Below are 27,098 nucleotides of genomic sequence, written 5' to 3'. Positions count from 1 at the left end.
GAAAGGGCTGTTTGAGCTTTATACTTGCTGGTTTTGGATTTCAAAGGCAGAGTAGGAGAGTGATTCAGTACTTGTATCATGAAGGAGGCAATAACTCTGATCAGCCAATTCTTCCAACCTGCAGGATGTGCTAAGAGCCACTTAAAGTTTTTTTCATAGTTTCTTGTGGCCATCATTTCAGTTTCAAATTGAGAAGCAAATTGAAGCATATACTTTCATGTCTGAGATAATGCAAAATGTTCATAGCTGGATTTTTTTTTGGTGTCTAATTAGTTGTATGGTAGCAAGAAGGCTGAACCAGTCTAAACTGAAAATGAGGATGGTTATGAACAATGGAATTATTAAAATGGCCTTGTCTTCAGTTCTTGAGCAGGGAGCTGGTGGTGAGGTTGGATGAGCTGCAAGAACGAAGAGCTGCTTTCATGTTCTCTGGGGCACAGCAATTTATTCCATCACCACCAGATTTTCATCATTCCCAGCAGTGAAGGCTAGCAGGGCAAGGCAAGGCAAAATATGGAGCTGCCAGCATGAGTGGAAGCAGTACTTTCTCTTTGCTATTCTACTTCTTTGCCAAGCCGCTCATATCAAATTTGCCTTGCCATCATGGTTTTTTTTGTTGTTTTGGGTTTTTTTGTTTTGGTTTGTTTTTTTTGTTGTTGTTGTTGGTTGGTTTGTTTTTTTTTTTTTGTTTTGTTTTTTTTGGGTTGGTTATTTTTTTGTGGTTTTGTTATTTTTTTTGTTTTTTTTTGTTTTTTTGGTTTTTTTTGTGTTTTGGGGTTTTTTTTGTTTTGTTTTTTTTTTTTTTTTTTGGTTTTTTTGTGTGTTTTTTTTTTTTAAGCACATCAGACACAAATAGCTTTGGGCACTGTAACACACTTTTCTCCCCAGCAGAAAGCCCTAGCCCTAGCTGTCCCTCTCTGTGTTTGAAGGGCCACTGATGGGGATTTCTGTCCTAAAACTCATGTGCAACCCTTAAAAAGTAGGAGATGTTTGTGGTAGAAAAGAATCTTTTTTATGGAATGTTTTATCTTCTTTCTGCAAAACCACTGAAGGTGCAAGAGTCTTTTTGATGGAGATTGTGGAAAGTGTACTTGGGGAGAAGGTTCCTGTCACCCTGCAGTTTGCCTTGCCTGTCACTGGTGTGACCCTGCCAGTGCTCAGTGCTTAAATACTCCTCTCCAGACTTAACAATTCTACTTATATTGGCTTCTGGAAGATTCTGCTGTGTGGGGCTCAGATGAGAAGCTGTTATCACTGTGAGGGGATAGGGCAATTTTGCAACCTCCCACTCTGATGACCTGATCTGTGGCTCCTTCATGACTTTCAGATGGGTGACTTCAACTTCTCTGAGCACTCTCTGCCTGTGGCTTGTGAGATTAGCAACAACATGATTTCCAGTAACTCACCGAGTAATTCACACCTCACTAATTTTAAGATCCAGCATGTAATTAAACACCTTCTGTCTTGGTTGAGTGGATATACACTCTGGGAATCTGTATTTTGGGGTTTAGTGCATAACACTGGGTGATATTAATGGATTAGTTATACATTTCTGTCTCAACTGCTTACAGTGAAACTGTACCATGCCATCAGTGACTAGTCAGATGAGAGAAGTGCTTAGTTTGCACTCAGGTGATTCCTCTGGAGCCTCTCCTTTATTTGTTTCACACAGTACACTGCAGCCATTCACATGAGGTTCCATTTGTGCTTGCTCCTGCTGTGCTTTTTTCTACTTGTCAGACTTCTCTTCGCTAAATGAGAATATAGTCCAGAATGTGAACAAAATTTTCTTTAAGCTGAGGACAGAATTTGCATTTGACTTTTAGTCTGTCTGTTTTTCAGGCTCATCTGCCTGAGCTGCTCCAGATCTACTCTGGTGGAGGAGAGTGAGGCTTTAAGAGGTTTTCTGAGATCTTTCTTAACCTCTGTTAGTTTAAATGAATCCTCTCCCTGGTGCTAGCTTGGAGCAGGAAAGTTCAAGGCTGCCTCTGTGATGAGGAGAAAAAGCTTTCTTAGCCTTGAATAAAATTATGGTCTGTGAACTGCATATGTGCCTAGTTCTCTGTACTGACAAGTAGTTATTTTCCTCTTTTCATCCCCACTTTTAAGTTTATTTTGTCCAGTTTTGTGGTTTAATACACCACAACTAAATATTAGTTTTATCTAATGTGTTTTTCTATGTGTTCATCTGTGTGTATCTATGTGTAGCAAACACTAACATAACAGTTACAGTAGCATTTTTAAAATGAACTTAAATGCTGTTAAATTTTCAAATCTCATTGTTGAACATAGGAATTTAAAAAATACGGGAAATAAATGTACAATGGGAGATGAAACTTCCTTTCACTATTATGTCCTAGATAAATGAGCATTGCATATAATATGGTTTCCAAAGAAGGATTGGAATAAAAAAAACTTGCTGTAGACATTTGTTTCCTAACTTTGTGAGCTGAGCAGTAGAACAGTTAAGCTTTAAGGGTTTGAGTCACTTGGGAGTATAAATCAGTGCAGTTCTGTTGGCTTTCAACAATTAGACTGGAGGCAGCTGATGATCCTTCTCTACATGCTTTCACTGAAGAGACACAAAAGCATCAGACCATTAACAAGGAATTTAGAATCTCTGTGTTGTAGAGTGTAGGTGTGTTTCTTGTTTCTGAAGAGTTTAGAAAAGTAAAACTAACATTACAGAAGAGCCAGAAAAACCAGCATGAAGGCACATCCCCTTTCCAGCTGTGTTTGCCGCAGAGCTAGGCATGATTCATTATAAGGATTTAATTTGTCCTCATATTCTATCCTTGACATTTTAATCAATTCCATTGTGGGCAGCTTTTCTCAAAGCTACTTGATAATTTAAGTTCAGTTGTTCTCACTCTCTGGCACAGCTGGAATAAGTGCTGTCCATAGAGCTTTGTGGTGTGTTTTCCATGCGTAAATAACTTTTCTGAGGAGTATTGCATCTTGTTTACAAGAATGCCATTTGGCAGAGGAAGGAGCTGTCCAGATTTTATTAGATGTTGATGACAGCATTGATGACAAGCTCAGTGTAACAGCAAAATAATTTCTCCTTGCAGACTCATTGGCAGAGATTGTCACTGATTGACAAGGATTTTCTTAGCATGCAGGAACTGGGAGTTATCTGAGCAGCTTTGTTCCATGAAGCGTATCCAGTCACTGGCTATTGCTCAGTGTTACTGACCTACCCTCCTTAGAAGCCTGAGAAGACTTGAAGACTTCGTGCCTGGGCTGGTTAATGATGTTTTCAAATGTATATTAAAAAAAGTGTCCAGTGAATGCTGAAAATACTGAGTTAAGAAAGGTTGATATCACTATGTTTTGAGATTGCTCCCTTTTTCAAAGTTCCAGTTATAAAAATGTTTTGGTTTTCTGTTTCCTGCTTGGTCAATGGACTCGAAAATCTTAACTTTTAAGACCCATAAGTCAACAGAATTTCATGGCAGACTGTACAGAACAGCAGACACATCTTTTGGGTAGCAGAGGCTGGTGAAAACTTGAATTCTGGTTGGTTATTTGGCATGGTCCATAGTGAAATCTCTCTGTTGCTGCTGGTGTGCAGCCATGTTCAGCTCTCCTTGCTGGAAATACATGGAAATTCGTGCTGTTTCAGATTAGAGAGCTGTGCTCTTCAACACTACCCATTGGTACTGACAGCAAGGCAAGCTCTTAGTCTTGTTTCAGGAGCTTTCCTTTAGAGATTTGTTGTGCTTGCCTGCACTTTCCCCTCCACCCCTGCCAAAAGTTGTAAATTTAATCATTTATCAAGAGCTTCTGTTTAGCTACAAAATCAATAATGTTCATTCTGTGTCCGTTTGTATTCAACAAACATAAAAGGCTGAGGAACACTGAGGGTTAGCTGGTGGTTACAAGTAGAGCAAATCAGAGGTGATCTGTGGTTTCAGGCACAGTGTCTTTCAGCTTGAAGAAATTTTCCAAAGCTGGAACATATGAATAAAATGCCTCCTCACCTTAAAAATTCAGTTCTGGGCTTCTGTTGTAATGAGCAGAGTGTGTCCAGTTGCCCTAGGGCAGGTGTCGAGTTTTCCAGTGTTATATCTATAAGCTGCCTGTTTTTCTTCTGCTACCCCAGGCAACAGGTATAGAGACTTTTCACTGAGGGCAGCCTTTTAGAGGGGCTGATGTTCATTTTTATCTTTTAAGAAAAAAAAAATTATTTCAGCTGTGACCTTTGCAGCAGTAGCCAGTTGCCAGGATCTTCTCTGCAAATCTCTGTTTGGGATAGTTCTTGTTCCACAGAGTACTGACCTAAAGGGTAATGAACAAGTACCAGGGAGGGCAGCAAAGGAAAACTGAGTGACATTGGAAGGGGAAAAGGGCAATATAATAATTCTGGGTGTACATCTTGCTTCATTACAGTTTGGGGTATTTTGAGGTGGAGCGTGGTCAATGGTGTTGTAGTTCAGTGGGAGGGTTAAAGTCTGTTAAGATAAGAAAGTGTAGTAGTGGAGAGGGAAGGAGAATTTGATTTACTGGAGACCTTTAATTCGTGAAACCAACAGTCTTTATACAACATACCCCATCTCTAGAAACATTCAAGGCCAGGTTAGATAGGGCTCTGAGCAGCCTGAGCTAGTTGAAACACATTTTAGTTGTTAACATTTATTTTCCAAATGCCTAAATAACCAGGTGGTACCTAGGTATCAAGTAGCTAGCATGCTTTTAAACCAAAAGAGGGTAGATTTAGGCTAGGTAAAAGGAAGACATTTTTTACAGTGAGAGTGGTGAAGTGCCTTGAAGCAAGGTTTCCTGTCACTGGAGTTCATCTTCCCTTTATGTTTCTTCATTGGTTATACAGCTTCAGTAAGGCACAGTGGGGGAAGAGCCATTGGCCAAGCTCTAGGGCATTTGGAGGTGATGCTGTAGTATTCACTAGACTCGGGCAATCTCTCACCCCTGAACAGCTGAGCTCTAGTTTTATTTATGATCTGATCTGTGCTTACCCCCACCATGATGACTGGACCCTAGCTCTATGGAGAGATTCTCATCATCTTGGGATTGTGTGATCTTTTGCTGTGGCCAGTCTTTGTGGTCTTCATGTGAAATCTAAAGAAGTGTTTGGATATGGGCTTCACCCCAACCCTGTGCAATCCATTTGAAGGTTTATCCTGTATAAGTGAGAGGCTGCTGTAAACAAGAGTGAGCTGGTTAGCAAAAGATTGTGCTCTGAAATAGCTCTTGGTGTGGTATCCACAGAAATGCCAGGGTTTGTACTACGTAATAAACTGGCAAGAAGTCCAGTTGTTGCACCTGACCTTGGGTTGATTACGTATAGCTGCTGTGAACTGACTTGACCTGCTCAAAAAAAAAAAAAAAAAAAGTGGAACTTGTTTATAATCTTTTTTTCCCCCCTCCTTTCTTTTCTCACTTCTGCAACCATAGGGCACACAGTTGATTTTCAGTGCTGCTAAGGAACTGGGACACTTGTCAAAGTTGAAGGTATTGTCCTGCATGGCTTGCATTAATGTCCCTGTGTGTAAGCATGGAAGTGTGGTAGTGCATAGCATGTCTTGTGCTTCCAGTGGTTTGTCGCTGAATGCAGTTGTAGAGAAATGCCTTTAAATGCATGAAATGTGCTTTTAAATGCATTCTACTAACATTAGCATAGTGCTTAACATTAAATCTTACTGTGCGTTTAATCATCAAAGTAGTTTTTCTCTTCTGTGTACATGGTGATAAGTCTGGTACATTGATTGAAAATGAAAAAAAGTAAGTAGATTTCTCAATATCTCATCAGCTCCTCCGTATCCCCATTTATAAAAGGGAGTCCCTAATGGTTGGAAAGACACTTGTGTTAGCTGTGGATGAATTACGTGGACTGTTAAAAAAATAACTGTTGCTTATGGAAGAGAGCCTGTGTCTGTAAATTCCTTCTGCGTGGGCTCCCTTCACAGGCAAGCTGGCATTTAGCATGAAGGTTCTGTTGATGTGTTTTGACAGTGCATGACGTGACAGTGCATGACATGAGCATTACGAAGTGCACGCCACCTCATCATAAGCGAATCAAGCACTAATTCACTCATCACGACAGGAATGGTGTGGAAATAGTGACGCCTTACAGCACTCAGATTGCACTGTGCTGTGGTGGCACTTGTGCTACGAGACCAGTATTGTGCAAGAGGAGGAGGTCTGAATTTGAAGTGTCACAGTGCACCGTCTGCTGCAAGGGGGCTGGAGCTGGACCTGAACTCTGTGTCAGAGCATGATCAGGGAAATCTTCCCAGTGCAATGGGCATTCTCCTATGTGATTACTGTAGTTTCAAAATGTATTTGTCCCTTCCTGTAGTTTTCTGCTTTTGTCTTGCACACTAATAATGCTGTCTTCATATACCTATGTCCCTTGCCCACCAAATACATTTTCCAAACATGTTTTTGTGGCCAGTACACAGCTCATTTAAGGCAGTGCTTATTAGCAGTCCTAGCAAGTGATCAGGGCATGAAGGTGTGTCATTAGATGTGCACCTGTTGTCCAGCTACATTTTGAATCTGGTACATAGCAGTTAATAGTCACCTAGCATAAACCTCCAAGTGTGGCTTCCCGGGGGAATAGCTGTCACTTGTGCTGAGTGATGGCCTCATGCACTCCCACGGTCAGGCTGTCATCCCTGGTGACATGGTGGCTCATGAGGATTGCATCTCCTTCCCTGCTTCCTGTGCTTCCATGAGAAAAATAGGGAGAAAGGAGCTTTGTAGCCAGCCTGGGGGAGTGGCAGCTGAACCACAGCATCTAAATGTGTCTCCTCTTTCCTGTGAGTTTCGCCTTTCTCTTGCAAAAGCATCAGCAAGGACTCATCATGTGGTGGACAAGAAACCATCCCTGCCTTTTACATGTACTGCTGGTGTCTGAGGGCAGAGCTCTGAAATTGCTCCTTCTTCCCCCAGGTCACAAGGACACTCTGTGAGTTCCTGTGGCTTGCTTGCATTCTTGGGCATGGCCACTGAAATTCACTGTTGTCTTCTACTAGTTCCGTATTTTCTCACAACTGGAATTTCTAAGCATATATAGGGTGTCTTTTGCCAGGGTTGGAAGCTTTGCTGGTTTCCATTTGCATTGCTCAGGTGAAGGCTGTGCCTCAGCAGCAACCCATCTTCCGTTACTGTAAAGCTTAACTTTGGTGACTCTGGACTGCATTTTTAGAAATGCACGTAATCATGCAAATCAGGCAAGCCCTGGTATGTGTTTAAGCCTTTATTTGCATATCTGCATATAGAACTGCAGCAGTACAGGTACATAGGATTTTATATGTCACAAGAGAGCCATGCTCAAGTGTGAAAGCACCTGAATTTTGGAGACCATAAAGGAAATGACATTGTGTCCAAAAATTCCCAGTAGAATAGGAGTGTTACAAGAGTATAAATTGTTGGAGTCTGTGTAAGAATGGTGGATATTTTTTTGTCCTTTTGTTTTTGTAGGCACACACAGGCTAACAGGGAAGGCATGGTTCTTCAGACCTCGCCCTCCTCTGCATTTTTCAGTTCCTCTAAAAGCCTGAGAAAATTATGGGATGGATTTTAAGCTTTATTAGTCTTAAATAGAACAGGGAGAACAGAGCCCTAGTGAATCAGATAACTCAGCTGAAAACTGAGACTGACAGACCTGACAAGCACAGGCTCTCGTCCTGATGACAAATCAATTTCACAGTGTATTTTAAAATTCTCAGAAAGCCAACCATAAACCTGGCTCCTTGGTGCCACATATCTGCCTCCCACTTATTATCAAGCTCTTTCTGCTCAGTTTGCTGAATAGCCAGCAACTGGAGCAGGGAGCAGCTGTCTCCTCTCCCTTGCACTGCCCAGAGTTAACAGCCAGGCTCTGACCACAGAATTTCTTCTGAAAATACCTGTGGAGAATACAAGGATGAGTCTGAGAGATCAGGAAAAGTTTGTTGGGTTGTTTGGCATTGTGGTCTTTTATTCTTTTACTTCTTCTGCTTGAACTTGCGTAATTATTTGATGTAAATATTTGTTTCTTGCTCCTGGCTGACAATCTGGGAAGTGCAAGGTAGCAGTGTGCACAGTTCTTTATAGGAACAGTGTGGGATTTGCAGAGGGCAGGTATGCACAGGAATGACAGTCGTGGGCTCCTCTCTGAGTAGGTGCAAGTATTATCAGTCCAGTCTCTGGGTTATTTTTACATTATGTGTTGAAGAAAATGACACTGGGAAACTCAGAGAAAGCAGTGATGTGTTGCTGTGCATTGACAGCATGGGCACGGACGGGGTGGCCTCTCAGTGGGGCTGAATGAGCTCTGTAGGTGTTAGAGAGAAAAGTGCTGACCACCTGGTTTCTGTGGCAGTTGGGGCGATCTGGCAGGCACACCTAGAAAGTAATTTTAGCAGATGTGAAAGTAGCTCTGCCTTGGGAGCACAGCTACCCTGACTAAACTGGCCTCTCCCATGAACATGGCCTTGGGCTCTGGCTGATTTTGAACTTAATCTGTCTGTCAGACAGAGAAAAGAACGCTTTACCCTCTGTGTACTGATGTCTCTGTGTACTGAAGTGTGAAGCCACATCATCTTCAATTTAATTACCCCCAGCTCAGAAAGAAGAAGGAGGAGAGCTATTGCTCCCCTCAGGGCAGTATATCACAACATAAGGCACACTGCAGCTCACCAAGTGCTGTGCCCTGCACACAGTCCCCGGACCAGGGACATCCTTTGTGGGGGAAGAGGCATGTTGAGGCACATCTCTGCTGCTCAAGAAAGCAGGGTGTGAACTTGTATGAGAAACTGACAACGTGAGAGGCATCTTGTGTGCAGTTCAAGGCTGTAAAGTTGATAGCCAGATGCCTGTGAGAGTGTGGCAAATGCCTTGTGCTGCCCCTAGACTACAGAGAGCCCTGTCTCCATCAGGCAGGAGATGGATTGCAGTGGATAATGAATGGGGGACAGCATCAGGCAGTGTGAAGAATCAGCAAGCTGCCAGATAGCCAGCAGGTCTGTCCCTGTGAAGTACATACACACGGTGCCACACACTAGGTGTGCTTTACAGAGAGGCAGTTTAGCAGATGTGTCTCCTGGGAAGTGGCTAGGGGGTCTATGGCATGTTTAAAGTAGGGATAAAGAGTCTTTGCCTGATTTGCCTGCATCTTTTTTATGAATGCTTTAGAAGCCAACCTGAAGTAACTGGCCTGACCCTCCAGCTGCTCAGGTAGAATATAGGTTTGTGCAAAGCTTTGACTTCCTAGAATACGCTGTTTTCCCCTGAGACCTAGACTAAGCATCAGAAAGAAGGAGCTTAGTGAAATGCCAAGGGATGGCACATCCTTCTAGTCAGCCAGGAGTCTAACAAGAATGTGCTTCCACTGCAGAAAAGGGAATTCTTTCCCAAGTGATTACTAGCTTTTTGCTGTTAGAGTTGGTGGGTCTTAATGGGAACAATGTCTTCTTTTAGCAAACTTACTTTCTTTTGTTTTTCTTCTTTTATACAAATGATGGAATGAATTAGTGACCTTTGTAGTTGGAAGAGTTAAAAAAATCCACAAACAACACACATATAACAACTTTGACTAACGCCTGGTTCTCAGAGTTCTTGATTTAAGTGGTATTTGGAGAGTTTTGTTGTGGCTTTTCTAGAATGACAGTGGTCGCAGGCAGGCTTCTGTTTGGGTTTTCTTGAGAGACAAACTGTGATTTTAAATTGTCACTTACCTTTGTCCAGTTCTTTCCTTATTTATGTCTTATGTGCCTGCAAGAAAGAGAGAAAATTAGTTTATTTCCAAGTTAAGCTGTAATAAATGACTCTGAGACTCCATTAAACATTCCTTGAACAGCTGAATTAATGCTGCCGCCACATAGATACAGCATGAATCCAGAGAAACTGGTGATACTGGGGACTCCTTTTCCTTTAGCTTCTGACAGCACACTCATGTCAAATACAATGGTTGTTTGCAGGATCATATGGTGAGAGAAGAAACCAGGAGCCTCACTCCAAAGCAGTGTGCTGTTCTGGACCTGGCACTGGATACAATCAAAGTAAGTGATTCCTATTCTGTTTCTGCTGTTCCCAACTCCATCCTCAAATCCTCTTTGGAAGGACAGTGCCTGTCCTGGTTCAGGAGATGGCAGGAGTTTGTGCCTGTTGTCACAGTGATAAGGGCTCTAAGAGAATGCTGCCATGTTTGTGTACACCTGAAGAGGTTAAGGGACTGGTGTGCTGGGAGGCAACCTATTCATACTTAAGTTCTTTGGAAGAGGAATGCTATGAGCAGCTAGTATCAGCTGGTCTGAGAGCTGACTTTCCAGTATTGAAGCTGTTTCCTATCTGTACACACAACTGCACATACATATTGGTTGCTGGTTGCAATTCTTGCTCAATACCTTTCCTGTTTCTTTTTACTCTAAGCAATATTTCCATGCTGGTGGGAATGGTCTGAAGAAAACCTTCTTGGAGAAGAGTCCAGACCTACAGTCACTTCGATACGCTCTCTCCCTCTACACTCAGACCACGGACACTCTCATCAAAACATTTGTCCAGTCTCAGACAGCTCAGGGTAAGATTCTTTTGTGTTGGCAGAGTTCAATGGAGCTCTTGGCTCTGCTTATGATTTTGCTCCCTTATACTGCCTGTTTGTAGAGCGCTTTTGGCAGTAACATTTCTGAAAGTGTGACAGTTCAGAGCTTTTGAAACTGGGAAAGAGGGAAAGGGGGTTATTTGCCACTCCATGACTACATTTGGAGAGAGCAGAAATATGTGAAACATAAGGCCTGGGGTGTTTGTGGTCTTTTTTTTTCTGCAGTCCTCACCAGTCACGTTTCATGAATGAATGTGGGTGGGTGGCTTCAGCAAAATTTGAAGTTACTGTACTGAGGCTTATGTGGTGGTGTGAGGCACCATTTCAGCAAGACACCACTGCAGAAACCAGTCAGTGCTTGTGTCACAGGCCAGCTGCTGTCACAGCCCATGTGGCCTGACTAAGGATGAGTGACAGGGATGTGATGAGTCACAGAGCTACAGGCTGCAAAGGGAGAAGTCTCTCAGGAGAGCAACAAATGCACTGTTTTGTCTGCAGCCAGGACAGGGCATGTGGGAGCCAGATGATTACAGATCAACACAACTTATTAATAAGCTGGGATGGGTCTTGGTGACTCTCTGAGAAGCCTTACAGTCTTTAGCAGTGCTATTTCATTGAATTTGGAGGGGTAAACAGGTAATTTCACTGCTTTCATGTGAACATCTCCATATTATTGTACATAATAATTTAGTCTCTAGTCAAGGACCTTCACTGGTTGACTGTGAATGTGACTATTCTCAGTAAGAGGAGACAGATGCTACCAAAGGTTGAGTCTAAACAAAAACTGGTGTTTTTGTTTTTTCAGGCTGTTTAATTAAAAGCCTTGCATTAAGTTACTTCAATCCAGCAGTGAAGTCATACAACTCCATGGCATATCTTTCTGCAGTCTTTTTGCATGGGATCCTTTTTCTTTCAATCCTTCTAAGCCCAGGAGAGCTGGTAACCCTACAGACTGTGCTAACTCCGCCAGCATGTCATCACACCAAGCCCAGGATCAAGGGGAAAGCCCTCCCTAGCTCACTTACTTGCCCTTGTGTGCAAATGAGTCTGCTTGATACTGACATTGCCGTAGCAATGTAGAGTTCAGAGATTTGTGAGCAAATTTGCTGGTCAAATGTTTCTAAGGAGGTTTGGTTTGGTTTAGTTTTAGTGGATTGAATCATCAGAAGAGGAGGCTCAGAGGGGACCGAAACTACCTGAAAGGAGGTTGTGAGGTGCAAGTTGGTCTTTTTTGTCATGTCTCAGGTGAAAAGATGAGAGAAGATGGCATGAAGTTGTGCCTGGGGAGGTTCAGGTTAGATACTAAAATATTTTTTTTCATTGAAAAGGTGGCTGGACGTTGGAATAAGTTGCCCAGGGAGGTGGTGGATAAGTATGCTATCTCTAGAAGTGTACAAGAGACATTGAATGTAGCATTTGGGGACAACTTAGGGATGATTTTGGTGGTGCTAGATTAACAGTGGAACTAGATGGCCTCGCAGGTCTCTTCCAGCTGTCATGGCTCTGTGATTCTGTGATCCCTGCCTATAGCAGCACAGTCTAATCTTCCTTTTGTTGAAACGTACTGCATTTAAACACTGAAATTAAATAAAAAATCAGTACCTTTGAGAGAACCTTTGGGAAGCTGTGTCCCAGCAGAGCAATGATGACATCCAGTGGCCAGATAGGTCAAAGACTCCTACATCCACTAGGCACTCCAGGAACCTGGCTGTTGCCATCACTCTCACAAGCCACGTTTTTATTAAGGAACTTGAGTGCAGTCTTGAGTGTTTACGATCTTTGGTGTTATGCGTACATATTTCCCATTATATATCCAAACTATGAATTAATTGAAGCTAGTTTTTTATGTGGATACTGTTAAATTGTCATGCTGAGCTAAAATACAAGAAAGTGTGCAACACTGATACTCTGCAATCCATATTACTGTCAGAAGTACTTAAAATCAAAAAGAAAAGTTCATTGAAGTCACGAAAGTGACAAATTTAAAGCTGAAATGAGAAAGTAGCTTAATGCAATGCATTATTTGATTGTGAAACTTCACTGGGGGCAAGTATTTAACTGAAACACAAAGATAATGGAACATTATCATTACCTCTCAGAAGCAGGAATATAAGGGACTACCACTGAAGTAGGTGCATGGGTATTTATGTATTTTTTATTTATGTATTTTTTAAGAATCTTAGGAATAGTAAAGCTCTGGTTTAGGACATCATATGCACAAGTTACAAGGTCATCAATTAAATCTCTAAGCTGACTGAGGACATTTCTTTGTGGCTTAGTCCAAGCCACTGTAGGGAACAAGTACTTTGTGTGCTAGGCCACTAGTCCAAATCAGTATTTGTGCATTAGTAGGCTTGATAATTTTGGACCCTGACTGGGGAATGAAAGACTTGAGCTATGCCATCTAGCATCTGCAGAATCAGTGTTGGGATGTCTCTGAGAAAGTCATGACTCTGATCTCTTCTCTTTGCTGACCAGTAACAGGACCTGAGGGAACAGCCTGAAGTTGTGTCAGGGGAGGTTTAGGTTGGATATCAGGAAAAGGTTCTTCCCCAGAGGGTGGCTGGACACTGGAACAGGCTTCCCAGGGAAGTGGTCACAGCACCAAGCCTGACAGAGTTCAAGATGTGTTTGGACAGTGCACTCAGGTAGAAGCTGTGACTCTTATGATGGTCCTTTGCAGGGCCAGCAGTTGGACTCAATGACCCTTGTGGATCACTTCCAACTCTGCATATTCTGTGATCCTGTGACTCCCTCCCAGGACTGGGTCTCAAGAAGGATATTACTTGCTTACCCTTCTCATTAACCACAGCTCGTAGATGGGTTTGGAGAGCTGCACACAATTTGGAGGGGCAGAAGCGACAGCACCACTATTTACAGCTGACATCTGCTTACCAGAGCTCTGTCACTGAGGTTTCCATTTGCACGAGTGCCACAAGCTCATGGGAGGACATGGCTTTATGCAGTATAATTTAAATGCTGTTTGTTTCTCTTACTTTTCTGCTCAGGGGTTGCACCTTCCAGTTTGTGAGGTACCTACTTGCTTTCATTTCATTACTGAGTAGAATTCTGTGTCACTATGCTGCTAAATGTTTGCTCTGCAAGTTTGGGTCAGGGCTGCAGTTTATTTATGTCAGCACAAATTCTGTTTTAACCCAGACTATGCCTTACTTGCAGACAGCCTCGCTCTCCAAATCCTGGTGCAGAAGACCTAGGAGGATATTTTGTGTGTTAAGAGCTAGAATATTTGCCTTGTGTTTAAGTGACATTGCTAATTGTGTTGTAATTCATACTCTTCTCTCTTTATCCTGCTTGCTTTCTTGCCTTTTGAATTCATGTCTCAGTGCATGATGGGAAAGGTATAAGGTTTACCGCTAATGAGGACATTCTTCCTGATAAGGGTATGTTCAAGATTAATGTTGTTACCATAACAACATTACCCAGCTGCCTTGCTTTTGAAGTCATCTTGCCCATGCTCAGAAACCTTTTCCAGAGTCCTATTCCCTGTAGTTCCCTTGTAGAAGTGAGCTTCCACCGAATGCTTTCGTCCCACAGACTGAGCCACAGGTTGTGTGGTTTAGAAGTCTGTACCTTGCCTGAGAGCCTGTTGCAAGCTTGAGATTTATTCATGGGATGTGAAAGCTGTCTTGAAAATGGACTGATTTTTGGGAGATACTGCAGATTTGTTCCCCTGCCCTTTACCATGGGGTGTGTGTTTCAAGTCCTGGGCTTGCATGTGTGTGGTCTGCTGAGAAGGGCTACTGTAATACATGGGAATGTTGGATATGCACTCAAGGTTATGGCCAAGCTTGAACCATCTGGCTTGAAAGAGGGGGTTATCTAAAGGTCTGGTTGCCCAGGAGACCCCTGAACATTAAGTCTTGCAGTGTTTCATCTCTTAATTTTTCGTTGCTGTCCAAAGTTGTTTTATTATCTCAGGTGAAACGCATCTATAACCCATTGCACGAGCTCAGTTCTGCAGTTTCACCTTTCAGCATTGCAATACCAATGAGGCTTTCATGTCAAGAATTAAATCTGCTTGTCACTAAATGTACACGTGTGTGTATGCATCCAGTTATACATGCTCAGAATATTTTTTGTTGGCCATCTTTAGAGCAGTTTTTTGCCTATGAAAATTTCAGTTCATAGAACAAGATTTTTATATGAAAAGACAAGAATGAAGGTAGGAAAAAAGCTGTAATATGAGTTTTGTCTTCTTCAAAGATATTGGGGTGATTTGCTCTCATTCTTTTGAGGCATCAGCATCTCCTTTATAACCATCTAGTTACACTAAAGATTAATAAAGATCTGAATGTTTGGTGGCTGATGTTTCTGTGCACATGGCCATTACACACTGTTGGTAATTCTGCCTGTTCCTGTGGAAAATGCCAACACTGTGACAGACCCACACCCTCAGATGGATCAGATCAATAATTAAGCCTACCAATTTTAAAACTCTGTGCTTATATACAGAAAAAAAAAAAAAAAAAACCAAAACAGAATTGCCCTTCTAAGGGGGGAGGAAACAGTACCAAGACCATATTTGTTGCAGCATAAAGATTGTTTAATGTACTCAGGTCAAGAATGAGACCCTGCCCTGAGGTAATATTATGAGGTTCTGTTTTGGTTGCTCAGACACTTTTACTGGTATATTACTGTGAGTTTCACTGCCTACAGTTCTGTGGCATGTAATTTTCCTCAGAGAATTGCACAGGTTGGCACTCAACCTCTTGGTTTTTAAATTAGTGTTTCTGCTGCCTGCAGACCATTGTTGTGAAAGTTGACATGTTAGATCAGTCTAATCAAAATGTTTGTGTAATGATATCCTTCAGTCTCCTTATCTAGAATTTCAAACAGGCCAGTTTTTCACCTTCCCTCACATGTATCTTACCCTCAAATTTGACAAAATAACTGCTGTTCATAGATACCTAGAGGGTAATTGAGTATCTCAATTACAACAGCATTGCTAATTGTCAATCTGAGGTCAGGCAGTTATCAAAGAGAAAGTAAAATCAATCTCACTCTCTTATGAAAACTTGATTTTCATTTAGCAGAGTAGTCATTTTCTGTAATTTACATGACATCTTAATTACTCAGATAAATGTAATTTCCACATATTACATGATGAGAATTATGATCAAAAGTTAAAAAGTTGAAAAAAATCATAATATATGAATTATAAGGTTCATGAGATCTCCCTCTTTTACAAACATATTGTCTTTTTCTTAAGAAGTTCCATCTTGTTTTCTCTGTGGGTAATTGATAAATGTAAATAAGTATGCAAATTTGGTTATTTCCAAAATATATATGCAATATATGCAAAATAAGAGTGCTTCTCTCTCATCATTTTTGATGCACAACAAAGAAGGGGTTCTCATCATCCTCGAAAGGGAAGCAGATAAAGAGTCAGGATGACAACTTTTAGATGATATACAACATGCAAAAGGTCATTGGAGGGTGAGACTGCACTGTAGCTCTGTGCAAATCACTAATACCTATGTATTTTTTCCCCTATATTTCCTCTGTTGTGTAATGTCCTCGCCTCCTTTTTCTTTTGTTGTTGGTTGTTTTTGGCCTCCCTTCTTTCCTGAGCAGACAGGAATGCCAATGCCCACCACTGGAATGCCTGCATGTATTCACAGTAGCTTGGCAGGAACCTCTGAAAAATCCTTGCTCCCTGTGGAGGTCCACTGTTGAGCATTAGGTCTTTTTAATTCTTTAAAGATCTTCACTGGTGGTTTTTAACAGGATGCAATCTTTGATGGAATGGAAGAAGTGTTGGTGTTTATGTGTGTTAGGCATGTGAGCCTGATGTTATCTTGCACTACTGTGACATTCTGGGTGCTGACTGAAAGTCTGGCTCTGGGAGGTGTGCTGTGAAAACACCACATTGTCCTCCTGAGGCCATAAAGCCTTGCACCAGTGACCAGTAATCCATGTGTGCATGGGGGTCTGTCCATTTTCTTCCAACAGGCTCCGGTGTGGATGATCCTGTGGGAGAAGTGTCCATCCAGATCGACCTGTACACCCACCCAGGAACTGGGGAGCACAAGGTCACGGTGAAAGGTACAGCAAAGCACGTGCTGCTGCTCAGGCTGGCCGGGGCCATCTCCAGCTGGCAGCCAGGATATTTCTGTGCTAGCTCGTGGGATCTCAGGCCAGAGCAGTTTTCTCTGTCTCACATCAGGGACACGTAGAGAAGCAGCAAATGAGCTTGTCCAGGCAGTGACATGGCAGTGCACAGCCCAGTTGTTTATTGGCAGCGGTGCATGCAAGTAAACAAAAATCAGATGATGGCTCTCCCAGGCGCCACAGTTTAGTCTGTGCTGCAGAGAACGGGGCAGGCTGATCTTGCGAAACTGCTCAGTGTACACCCAGAGATCACAGAGCCAGTGAGAGTTCAGAGGCTCCTCTCCCCCATCCTGAAGGTGACACTGGTCCCTGAACAGCCACTCTGGATATAGCCAAAGCAGTGATTCATCACAGGGTTCCTTTTCCTCCTTCATCTCCTTTGCTTGAATACTTAACTACTTCAATTTCCTCTGAAGATTTATATAAACAGTTCTTCAGGCCTCTCTTCTGGTTAAATCTACACTGAAGTGCAAAAGCTGATTTTCAGAGCTATTTCCTCTGCTTCAGTCTGTTCCCTGCAATGACCTGCAGAATGAGAATTAAAAGCTAATAATTCTGGGTCCTGGAACCACCCGCAGCTCATGAGCTTTGTTTTTCTTACCTGCAGTCCCATTTTCCTTTTCAACATAGACCTTAATATTGGCCTCCAAAATGCCCTGTTTTTTTGTTTTATCCCACACATAATGGTAGTGTAAGCATGGAACCGTCAGGGCAGCCTGCCCCGAGCTGGAGGAATGCCTGTTTTCTTGGGCTTATTTCTTGACAGTCTGTATGGCAGAAGTTACATACTGTCCCAAACATTAAATTCCCTTCACAGAAGTTAAACTAGATCAAAAAAGCTTATTCTTGCACTCTAAAAAAAGTCCTGCCCATGTGTGTTGTGACACTGTCACGTTTTGAGTTAGAAACAAGAAGTTAAAAGCAGGGCAGAGCTGCAGGATATCCAGAGCAATGAGTACAAATGAGTATTTGCTGTAAACCAGGTTGTGATTCTCTTTTCCAGTTGTGGCAGCCAACGATCTGAAGTGGCAGACGTCTGGCATGTTCCGTCCATTTGTTGAAATCACCATGATTGGGCCCCACCAGAGTGACAAGAAGAGGAAGTTCACAACCAAGTCAAAGAGCAACAACTGGGCTCCAAAATACAATGAAACCTTTCATTTGTAAGTGTAAAAATTATCCTGAGGTTCTGGCATGGCAAGTGCAGATGCAGAGGGGCAGATAGGGTTTTCCAGTGTCCCCAGACAGCCTGATGCCTTGAGGAGCTGGAACAGAGACTACACAGGGGTATAAAAGGGGTATGAAATGGATATTTATTGAAAGGCCTTCAAAGACCACACCCTGGCAGTACCAGTGCCACAATGTGGCCCCTGCCAGGATGGCTCCAAGATGGAATTAAAAGAGGGCTTGCTCATATGATCTCACGTCTTTATAGACTTTAGTCCATTTGCATACAGGAATCAACCATCCAATTAATAGTCTCAAATTGTAAAGTTTCATCCCCCTTCCTTGCTTGCTGGCCTGCCCTCCTTTCATATTGTTTATGTTTAGGGCCTGGAGTTTGAAGAAACTGTCCTTGAGTCCATAGCTGAAATTGGACTATTTTGTCTTCATCATCCTAAGCACAATGGAAAAGCACACCCAAGCAGAACAGAAAACTTAAGGCATCAAGCCTGCTTAGGGCCAAGAAGAGTACATGAACCAGTAGCTTAGTCCTCTCTTTGGTGTCTTGGCAGAAAAGTTGGATTATGGAGGTTTTTGCTGTGGGTGGGGCGCAGAGGTTTGTTCTATACCAGCAGTGTCCTTTGGTTACCTTTGAAATGCTCTGTGTGTCCTATGAACACATTTTACTGTGCTCTGTCAGTTTAATGAACTTTGTATTTTTTATTGGTAGAGTTGAGGCTAAAAGTTCATTTTTATTTATTTCTTAATCTTAATGTGTGCTCTTATCCCAACTTGACCTCTGGGACATGCTTTCGGAACTCGTTTCCAAGGATACAGCCCTTGGAATTGGTAGCAAGTTGCACTGCTAAAATTGCTGTGTTTCTCAGCATCGAGTATTGATCTCTTCTTATTTCATTTTCTTTCACTATTAGAAGGACGTATTACTTCTTAGGAGGCTTAACAGAGGGAGCTGCAGGATTGAGCTCTCTCAGCTGTACATGTAAAAATGAGATGAGGAGAACTGACCAGCAAAAGGCTGTAAACATCTGGGGGAGAAGGAGAGAAGGGAGTGTTTCATTGTTTCATTCTTTGAGGAAAGGCAGGCTTCCTCTAAGTGAAGAGATTTTGTTCCTTTTATTATTTTACTTTTAGAAACATCAGAAGGGTTGGGGATTTATTTTTATTAGCTTTCACATTAATGGAAGGTCCTGAATCTTTAACAAAGACTTCATCTAATTAAAATAGTGATTCTGAAATGAAGCCACCCTTAGCAGAAGCAGAAATGTTTAAAGTCATCTGAGTTGAAAATCTATTAGCATGGCTTTAATGTTTCCCGCTCCTCTCATTTCACAGTTTAACACACACACAAACGCACACAAGATGCAAAGGCAGCTTGAAAGGGGTTGCTTGTTTTTCTTTCTTCACAACCAGGTTTTCTTTATCTGCTATAAACTGGCAAAAATGACCACATGCTGTAGATTTTACTTCTCTCTTTCTGACCAGGCTTTTCTGTAGAGAGGGGTTCTCTGTGATGTGTCAGGGCTCTCCAGTCAGCTGTTGGCTGGCACCTTTGCTTTTGACTCCAGACACTGTAAGTGAACTGGTGTGTGTTTTTCAGCATCCTGGGGAATGAAGATGGCCCCGATGCCTACGAGCTCCAAGTCTGTGTGAAGGATTACTGCTTTGCCCGGGAGGACCGGGTTCTGGGGATAGCAGTGATGCAGCTCAGAGACATAGCAGACAAAGGAAGCTGTGCTTGCTGGTGCCCCCTCGGGCGCAGGATTCACATGGATGAGACTGGACTCACAATCCTGAGGATTCTCTCTCAGAGAACCAATGATGAAGTTGCCAAGGAGTTTGTGAAGCTGAAATCTGAGTCCCGCTCCACAGAAGAAGGCACCTGAGCTGAGCTGTGTAATGTTCCCTTTCCTCTTCTGCCTTGTGCCAATATGTGCAAGTGTTCAACAATTCTTTTATTAATTGCAAAAGGTTTTTTTCATGTTGTCTTTGTCAGCTCCGATAGCGCACGTGTGCTGTATAGGAAAAAATCCATCAATCTGATGTGAATTATTTATTTTTTAGTAGCTGGGTAAGACACCGTAGAGAATGAGACAATCTCTTCTTATTTAACATGTAAATTCTGCTTTATGTATATAAATTATTTTATATTGGAGGCTGGAATTGCTGGGTTTTGTTGATATGCAGCACTGTGATTTTATCCTCTGAACTTGGCAGGCATTAAAAAGGTTCTGCGTAATCACACTACGATGCAAACACAACTGTGTGGAAATTGGGAGGAGATGATTTGTGGGGGGGTTGACAAAGCACAGTTATACTCTCATTGAATTCACATACTGTGGAGCTGCCTGGGGATCTTCTGACACAGATTATGCCAACGTGATATACAGACACCTCAACATCTGCTCGAAGAAGAGGTTGCAGATGGCTCTGAGGATGCACACCAAATGAATGTATGTCCAGGATGTGCTGTGGGCACGGGCCAGGCCAGGGCCACGAGCCCAGGGTGGGGCCGGAGATCACGTAGCCAAAAGCTGCAAAGGCAGCGCAGCAGGAGCAGGCTGCAGCTGTAATTAGCTGGTGTGTCTCGGAGAATATGGAATCCCCACGTGCTGCTGGGAGTCCTGCTGGCCGTGGGGTGATGCAAGCTGCTCAGCTCCGCAGGGCACGCTCGGGCTGCCGTGGCCCACACGGTCGGGGTGGAGTCAGCGTTAGAGCCGTAGAGTTAGAGCCATTACCAATCACATGGCTGCTATGTGCTTTTTCCACTTCAATATTCTTTTGTTAGTGTTTGACAGAGGATTGGATAGTTTAATATTGCAGGCTTTCTGTAGCATTTTATTACCCTGGAGTAGCTAAGACCATTCCTCACTATGAGCCCAGAAACTTTGGGTTGCTTGGGAGAGAGGAACACACCTCCCCTCTGCAAGCCCTCAGCCTGGAGTGCTGGTCAAGGGGCAGCACGTCCACTTGCTTCTGATCTTGGAGATGCTGTTGGCCGTGCTGTGGTTGATCCATGCTGATTGTCATTTATCTTACAATACCATTGATGATACCATTGAAATATTTTTTGCACTGTCTTAAAGAAGCATCCTGCTTTTGTTTTCTTAAAAAACAAAACACTGTCCTGAGCAAAGTAATTGCAGGGAGGTCAGAATTTCTGACTGAAAATTTATAAGCAGGAAGGTCTGGAGTGGTGATTGCACCTGAGGCATGTTTGTTGGAGGGTTTTTATTGGGGATATTTTTGCTTTTCCAGCTGCCCTTGTGCTCTGGAAAGTGCAGCTGGAACAAGCCAGTCCTTGCCCATAAAGTACTGTAATACTGTCAATAAATTCAAGGACTGCATATTGAATGACTTTTTTTTTCTTTCTATTTTCTCTGACACTTGTGTAGCTGTATGATGTGACTCCTGTATTTCATGGGCCTGCTTGTAGAGTTCTGAGACAGCACATCTGCTTTGTTCTTGTCCATGTTGTGTTACAATAATGCTCTTCAAAACTCCACACTATTTGTCATGATTTTGAATCATTGTACGTGCCATTGTTATGAGAACTGTTAGTATGGTCTTTAATAAACTCTTTTAGCAGCATTTAGACTTGTCTGTTGGAGTGTAACTGTGATTGGGTTTCCTAAATCATGGAGGGAGTACCACTGCTGCATCTTTGAAAGTTATTCAGGTTTAGTACATAGATTTCTTTAGTGCTTTAGATGCCTAGCAAGGAGTATGAGTCAGACAGTTCCCCCCTCCTCCACGGTGCCTCTGTCTGGGACATCTTTCCCTGAAGTCCTTGGCTTCTGATAATACTGTGAGACATCACGGAAAAGCATAAAAAATAGCTTATTTACTTTTTTTTCTCCTGTCTGGCCTTTAAGTCACATTTCCTTTGTATTCAGGGTAGTCTCCTGAAGGTGCTGAATGGAAAGACTCAGACAAGGCAGTTGGATACTTTGCAGATAACAGATGAAGAAAAATAATAATAATAATAACTTGATTCCTAAATTTCAGTCTCTTATGAACATTAATACTCTGTAGATGGTGTGCACAAGAGATGAAAGAATAAGCCTTCTTGATGTCAAGTAAACTACTCCCCCTCCTCATTTTTTGGGGATTCTGCCAATTTCCAGTAGACAAGGTCAGATAACTCAGAGACTCATATTTCATGATAACATGGGTCTCTGAATTTCTGTGATCTGAGATGCCATTTTTTCCTTGGTTAGCATGTGCTTAGCAACAGAGTCACTTGGGAGGCAGTCCTGAAGAGCAAAGGAGTTGGGGAACATAGGATATTCTGCAAGAAGTAAATCTGAAGGCACAAGGCACAGGAGTAGGGCATCCCCACATGCCAAAAGATGAGCCAGCAGTGAAGAAGACCAGCCTGGCTGAACGAGAGTTTGGGCTGGAACTTGGAGAAGAAAGGGAAGTTTCATGACCTCTGGAAGAAGGGCCAATGTGGGATGACAACAAGGACTTGTAATTCTGGGATTATGCAGGGAGAACATTGAAAGAGCCCACCTAGAACTTAATCTGGCTGCTGCCATGTAAAACAGTTTCTATAAATACATCAGCAACAAAAGGATGGCTAAGGGCAAGCTCCATCCTATACTGGGCGTGGTGGGAAACAGCAACAAAGGCCAAGAAAGGCTGAGGTGCTGTATGTCTTCTGTGGCTCAGTCTGTAATAGTAACACCATTGTTGTCAGGGCACACAGCCCTGTGATCTGGAATTCAGGGGTGGGAGCAGAATGAAGCCCCTGTGATCCAAAGGGAAATGGTCAGTGACTGCTGCACCACTGGGATGCACACAGGTGAGTGGGATCTACCCAGGGGCATGGAGGGAGCTGGTGGAAGTGCTACCAGACCTGTTCCATCATTTACCAGGAGCCCTGGCTCACCAGGGAGGTTCCAGCTGACTGGAGGTTGGCAAAACAACACCCATCTACCAGCAGGGCCAAAAGAAAGATCCAGGGAGCAGCAGGCCTGGCAGCCTGACCTCAGGGCCATGGAAGGTGATGGAGCAGATATCCTGAGTGCCATCATGGACACATGCAGGAAACCAGGGATTTGTGAAAGGAAGGTCCTGCTTGACCCACTGACCTCCTCCTGTGACAAGGTGACCAGGTGGGGGGAGAGGGAAGGGCTGGGAATGTGTCTGCTTGGAGTTCAGCAAAGCCTTTGACACCATTTCCCACAGCAGCTCCTGAGAAAGACTGGCTGCTCATGGCTGCAGTGTTCATGGGGGAAAGGGACTGGGTGGGCAAGGCCAGGGGTGATGGTGAGAGATGGTGGGTGATGGTGAGTGATGGTGAGTGATGGTGGGTGATGGTGAGTGATGGTGATGGTGGGTGATGGTGAGTGATGGTGATGGTGGGTGATGGTGAGTGATGGTGGGTGATGGTGAGTGATGGTGAGTGATGGTGGGTGATGGTGAGTGATGGTGGGTGATGGTGAGTGATGGTGAGTGATGGTGGGTGATGGTGATGGTGAGTGATGGTGGGTGATGGTGGGTGATGGTGAGTGATGGTGGGTGATGGTGAGTGATGGATGATGGTGAGTGATGGTGAGTAATGGTGAGTGATGGTGAGTGATGGTGAGTGATGGTGATGGTGAGTGATGGTGGGTGATGGTGAGTGATGGGTGATGGTGAGAGATGGTGGGTGATGGTGAGTGATGGTGATGGTGATGGTGGGTGATGGTGAGTGATGGTGGGTGATGGGTGATGGTGAGTGATGGTGGGTGATGGTGAGTGATGGTGATGGTGATGGTGGGTGATGGTGATGGTGGGTGATGGTGATGGTGAGTGATGGTGAGTGATGGTGAGTGATGGGTGATGGTGAGTGATGGTGAGTGATGGTGGGTGATGGTGAGTGATGGGTGATGGTGAGTGATGGGTGATGGTGGGTGATGGTGATGGTGGGTGATGGGTGATGGTGAGTGATGGTGAGTGATGGTGGGTGATGGTGGGTGATGGTGAGTGATGGTGAGTGATGGTGGGTGATGGTGAGTGATGGTGAGTGATGGTGGGTGATGGTGAGTGATGGTGAGTGATGGTAAGTGATGGTGAGTGATGGTGAGTGAGGGTGAGAGATGGTGGGTGATGGTGATGATGGGTGATGGTGAGTGATGGTGAGTGATGGTGATGGTGAGTGATGGTGGGTGATGGTGAGTGATGGTAAGTGATGGTGGGTGATGGTGGGTGATGGTGGGTGATGGTCATGGTGAGTGATGGTTCGTGTTGCTGCTCCCAGCTGGTGCTCGGTCACCAGAGCTGTCTCCAGGGGTCAGAGCTGAGCCCTGCCCTGTTTATCTTTGTTGATGATCTGGGTGAAGATGGGGAGCACCCTCAGGCTGTTTGCAGATGACACCAAGCTGGGTGGGAGTGCTGATCTGCTGGGGGCAGGAAGGCTCTGCAGGGGGATCTGCACAGGCTGGATCCATGGGGCCAGGGCCAATGGTGTCAAGTTCAACAAGGCCGATTTCTGGGTCCTGTACCTGGATCACAGCAACCCCCTGCAGGTCCAGGCTGGGCAGGGTGGCTGGAAAGCTGCTGAGAGGGAAAGGCCCTGGGGATGCTGATCAGCAGCAGCTGAACATGAGCCAGGGTGTGCCCAGGTGGCCAAGAAGGCCAAGGACATCCTGAGTGTATCAGCAATGGTGTGGCCAGCAGGACCAGCGCAGTGACTGCCCCTCTGTGCTGGGCACTGGGGAGGCCACACCCAAATCCTGGGCTGAGTATTTGGCCAGTTATTACAGGAAAGACCCTAGGGTGCTGGAGCGAGTCCAGAGAAGGGCAGTGGACCTGGGGAAGAGTCTGGAGCACAGATCCTGTGAGATGTGGCTGAGGGAGCTGGGGGTATTTACCCTGGAGGGTCAGGGAGCACCTTACACCTCTCCACAATGACCTGAAAGGAGGGTAGTGGACAGGTGGGGGGTTGGTCTCTTCTGCCAAGTAACAAGGGAATGGCATCAAGTTGCCCCAAATTTAGGGGCTTGTTGTCACAAGGGAACGTTTAGGGTGGATACTAAGAAAAAAAAATTGTCACTGAAAGGGTTGTCAAGCACTGGAACAGGTTTTCCAGGGACGGGTGGAGTGAACATCCCTGTAGGTATTTAAAAGATGTATAGATTTGGCCCCTGGGGACATGGTTTAATGGTGGAGTTGGCAAGGCTGGGTGAGTGATTGGACCTGATGATCTTAGAGGTCTTTTCCAACTTAAATGATTCTGTTGTTCTACAGTTCTTACGTGAGTAACTGAGCTAACTCAAGTACAACTCAAAGTCCTGGCTCTGCCATATCCTGCAAGGTGTGTAGTTTAAAGCATGATTTTAAAGCCCCAATTCAGTACCTGGTCAGGTGGTTCACAGGTTTTTCACTCATCAGAATTCCTGCTTGTCATTGCTTCAGCTAGTGCTGCAGTGGAAAGAGACCAATACAGAGCAATTCAAAGGAAAAAAGTGCTGCCTGTAACCATGGAGAAGAGACCTGGGCAGGGCAAGAGGACTGGCTTTTACAACAGAGCACGACTCTGCTGAAGGTATTGCTCATCCACCAGTCTAGCACTTTTCTTGCTATCCAAGCTTGAGAGATTTTAATCATAGCATTTCCACAGTTTCCACAAACGTTGTTTTGTAACATGTTTGCCAAAAATTGTTGGCCCATCTTGCTTCATTTCTTGGGTTTACAGTAATTGTGATTCGAAATTTTCCTTTCTGCCCAAAAAACCTTGCAGATCTGAGCTACAAACACTCAGGCTTCTGCTGGTACCTATAGCAACAATACTGTGGTGTGCACATGAATGTCTTTACTCTGAGCATTCCCCAAAATAACAGCTGGATATAGGACATACACTGTAAGTATCATAAATGTAATAATAAATAAATGAACAAATAGAATACTTATTTTACGAATATCTGTATGCTGGTATACCTGGGGTGGAAATGGCTGCCTTGAGTTGGAAAAGACTGTTCCAAGAGCACTGTGACAAAGATGACAGGGAGGGGTAAGTGACCTGCTGCCCCATCCAGGAATCATCTGCAGAATGCAGTGACACCAACTTAGAGCAGCGCAGGAGGGAGGTGAGAGCTGCATGCTGGAAGCATGTGGGTGAATTCTGCCAATGTTCTCACAGTTCTTGCCCAGGAGCTTTTCAGGAGGCCTGTGACTGGTTTCAGACCAGGAACTTTGCCTCTTGGAGTGGTTACTGTCCAGAGAACTGTGAGAACAATATAAACTTAATGATGTCTCCTTCTGGTGTGCTTTGTGCTGCTGCTGATTTTTAACTAGAGGGCTGTTCCTGACTCTGTGATTCCTCTCTAATAAAGTCTAAACTTTCTTTTCCTGTTCCTCCTTGTGTAGCTCCATGGATTTACAAGTTCTTCTAGAATGTGACCTGTATTCTTTCATTTTTCAAATTGATTCTAACTAATTAATTTGATATCCTCCATTATTTTTTTCAAAGAGATGCTGAAGTGCTCTATCTTATCCTATCTTATCTTGCTAAAGTGCTGTATCTCTATCTCATCCCACCCTAGTCATTGCTCTTTGGGGTGGAAGTGTCCTGGTTTCTTTTCCCCTAAACCTGTGATAGTCTTTGTCTTTCTTGGAACTTTTCCCATTTAAGTGGATAATTTCTGAGCAGTCAGGACCAGGAATGTGAGGACCAGAACAGCATCCAGCATGCAAAATGTGGACCAGCTTCCAGGAGGAAGCCTTTTGAGGGTAAGAGTTTGCTCCTGATCTTAAGAGCAGTGATCAGTGGCTCAAAAAACACTTTTGCTTTTCAGCAGAGGATGCTGTCGGGCTGCTGGGAGAAGCAGAGATGGTGCCAGACCTTCCAAGTGACACAGAGATCTTTTGTAGGATCCCAAAAGGGGAAGTTCAGGAGGTTGCTTCAACTTGGGAAGTCTGCCTGAGAAAGAAAGAAGTTATCCTGATGAGAATTGGTGAATGGTTGAGATCTTTTGACAATCCTTTAATTTCTAGACTTCTAATATTTTTAAATATTAAATAATTTTGGAGGAATAGAGAGAAAGAAAACAAGCCTGGTTTTTGGATTTTAGAGACTTTTTGATCTGTGGGAAATCATCTTCAAAGCTGTGGATCTGTGACATCATCAGAAAACTTTCCTGAAGGAGTGAAATAACTGGGCTGAAAGGCATGATGTGTGCTTGTGTGCACATAAGGATAAAAGGTCCATGTAGGAAAGGATGTTGTGTTTCTGGGTGTGTGATGGATGAGA

General features: G+C 43.7%; 1 protein-coding gene across 5 annotated transcripts in view; it reads left to right on the top strand.

The window, feature by feature from the left end:
- UNC13B (unc-13 homolog B) overlaps positions 1 to 21,455 on the top strand; it is a 206,493-nt gene extending 185,038 nt beyond the window's left edge. For 2 of the 5 annotated variants that reach the window (XM_056514072.1, XM_056514075.1), the window contains 6 exons: positions 5,416 to 5,472; positions 9,927 to 10,007; positions 10,378 to 10,525; positions 16,520 to 16,612; positions 17,682 to 17,841; positions 19,461 to 21,455. In XM_056514072.1, the coding sequence (XP_056370047.1) occupies positions 5,416 to 5,472; positions 9,927 to 10,007; positions 10,378 to 10,525; positions 16,520 to 16,612; positions 17,682 to 17,841; positions 19,461 to 19,746 (825 nt within the window). In that variant the 3' untranslated portion in view covers positions 19,747 to 21,455. The remainder of the gene's footprint in view (positions 1 to 5,415; positions 5,473 to 9,926; positions 10,008 to 10,377; positions 10,526 to 16,519; positions 16,613 to 17,681; positions 17,842 to 19,460) is intronic. The other 3 variants (XM_056514073.1, XM_056514076.1, XM_056514074.1) reach the window with 2 other exon arrangements.
- The last annotated feature ends 5,643 nt before the right edge of the window (positions 21,456 to 27,098 follow it).

The sequence above is a fragment of the Oenanthe melanoleuca genome, chromosome Z (genome assembly GCF_029582105.1).
Source record: "Oenanthe melanoleuca isolate GR-GAL-2019-014 chromosome Z, OMel1.0, whole genome shotgun sequence".
In the NCBI taxonomy this organism is placed as follows: Eukaryota; Metazoa; Chordata; class Aves; order Passeriformes; family Muscicapidae; genus Oenanthe; species Oenanthe melanoleuca.
The sequence above is the reverse complement of the archived record's forward strand: the minus strand, read 5'-3'. Positions and strand labels throughout refer to the sequence as shown.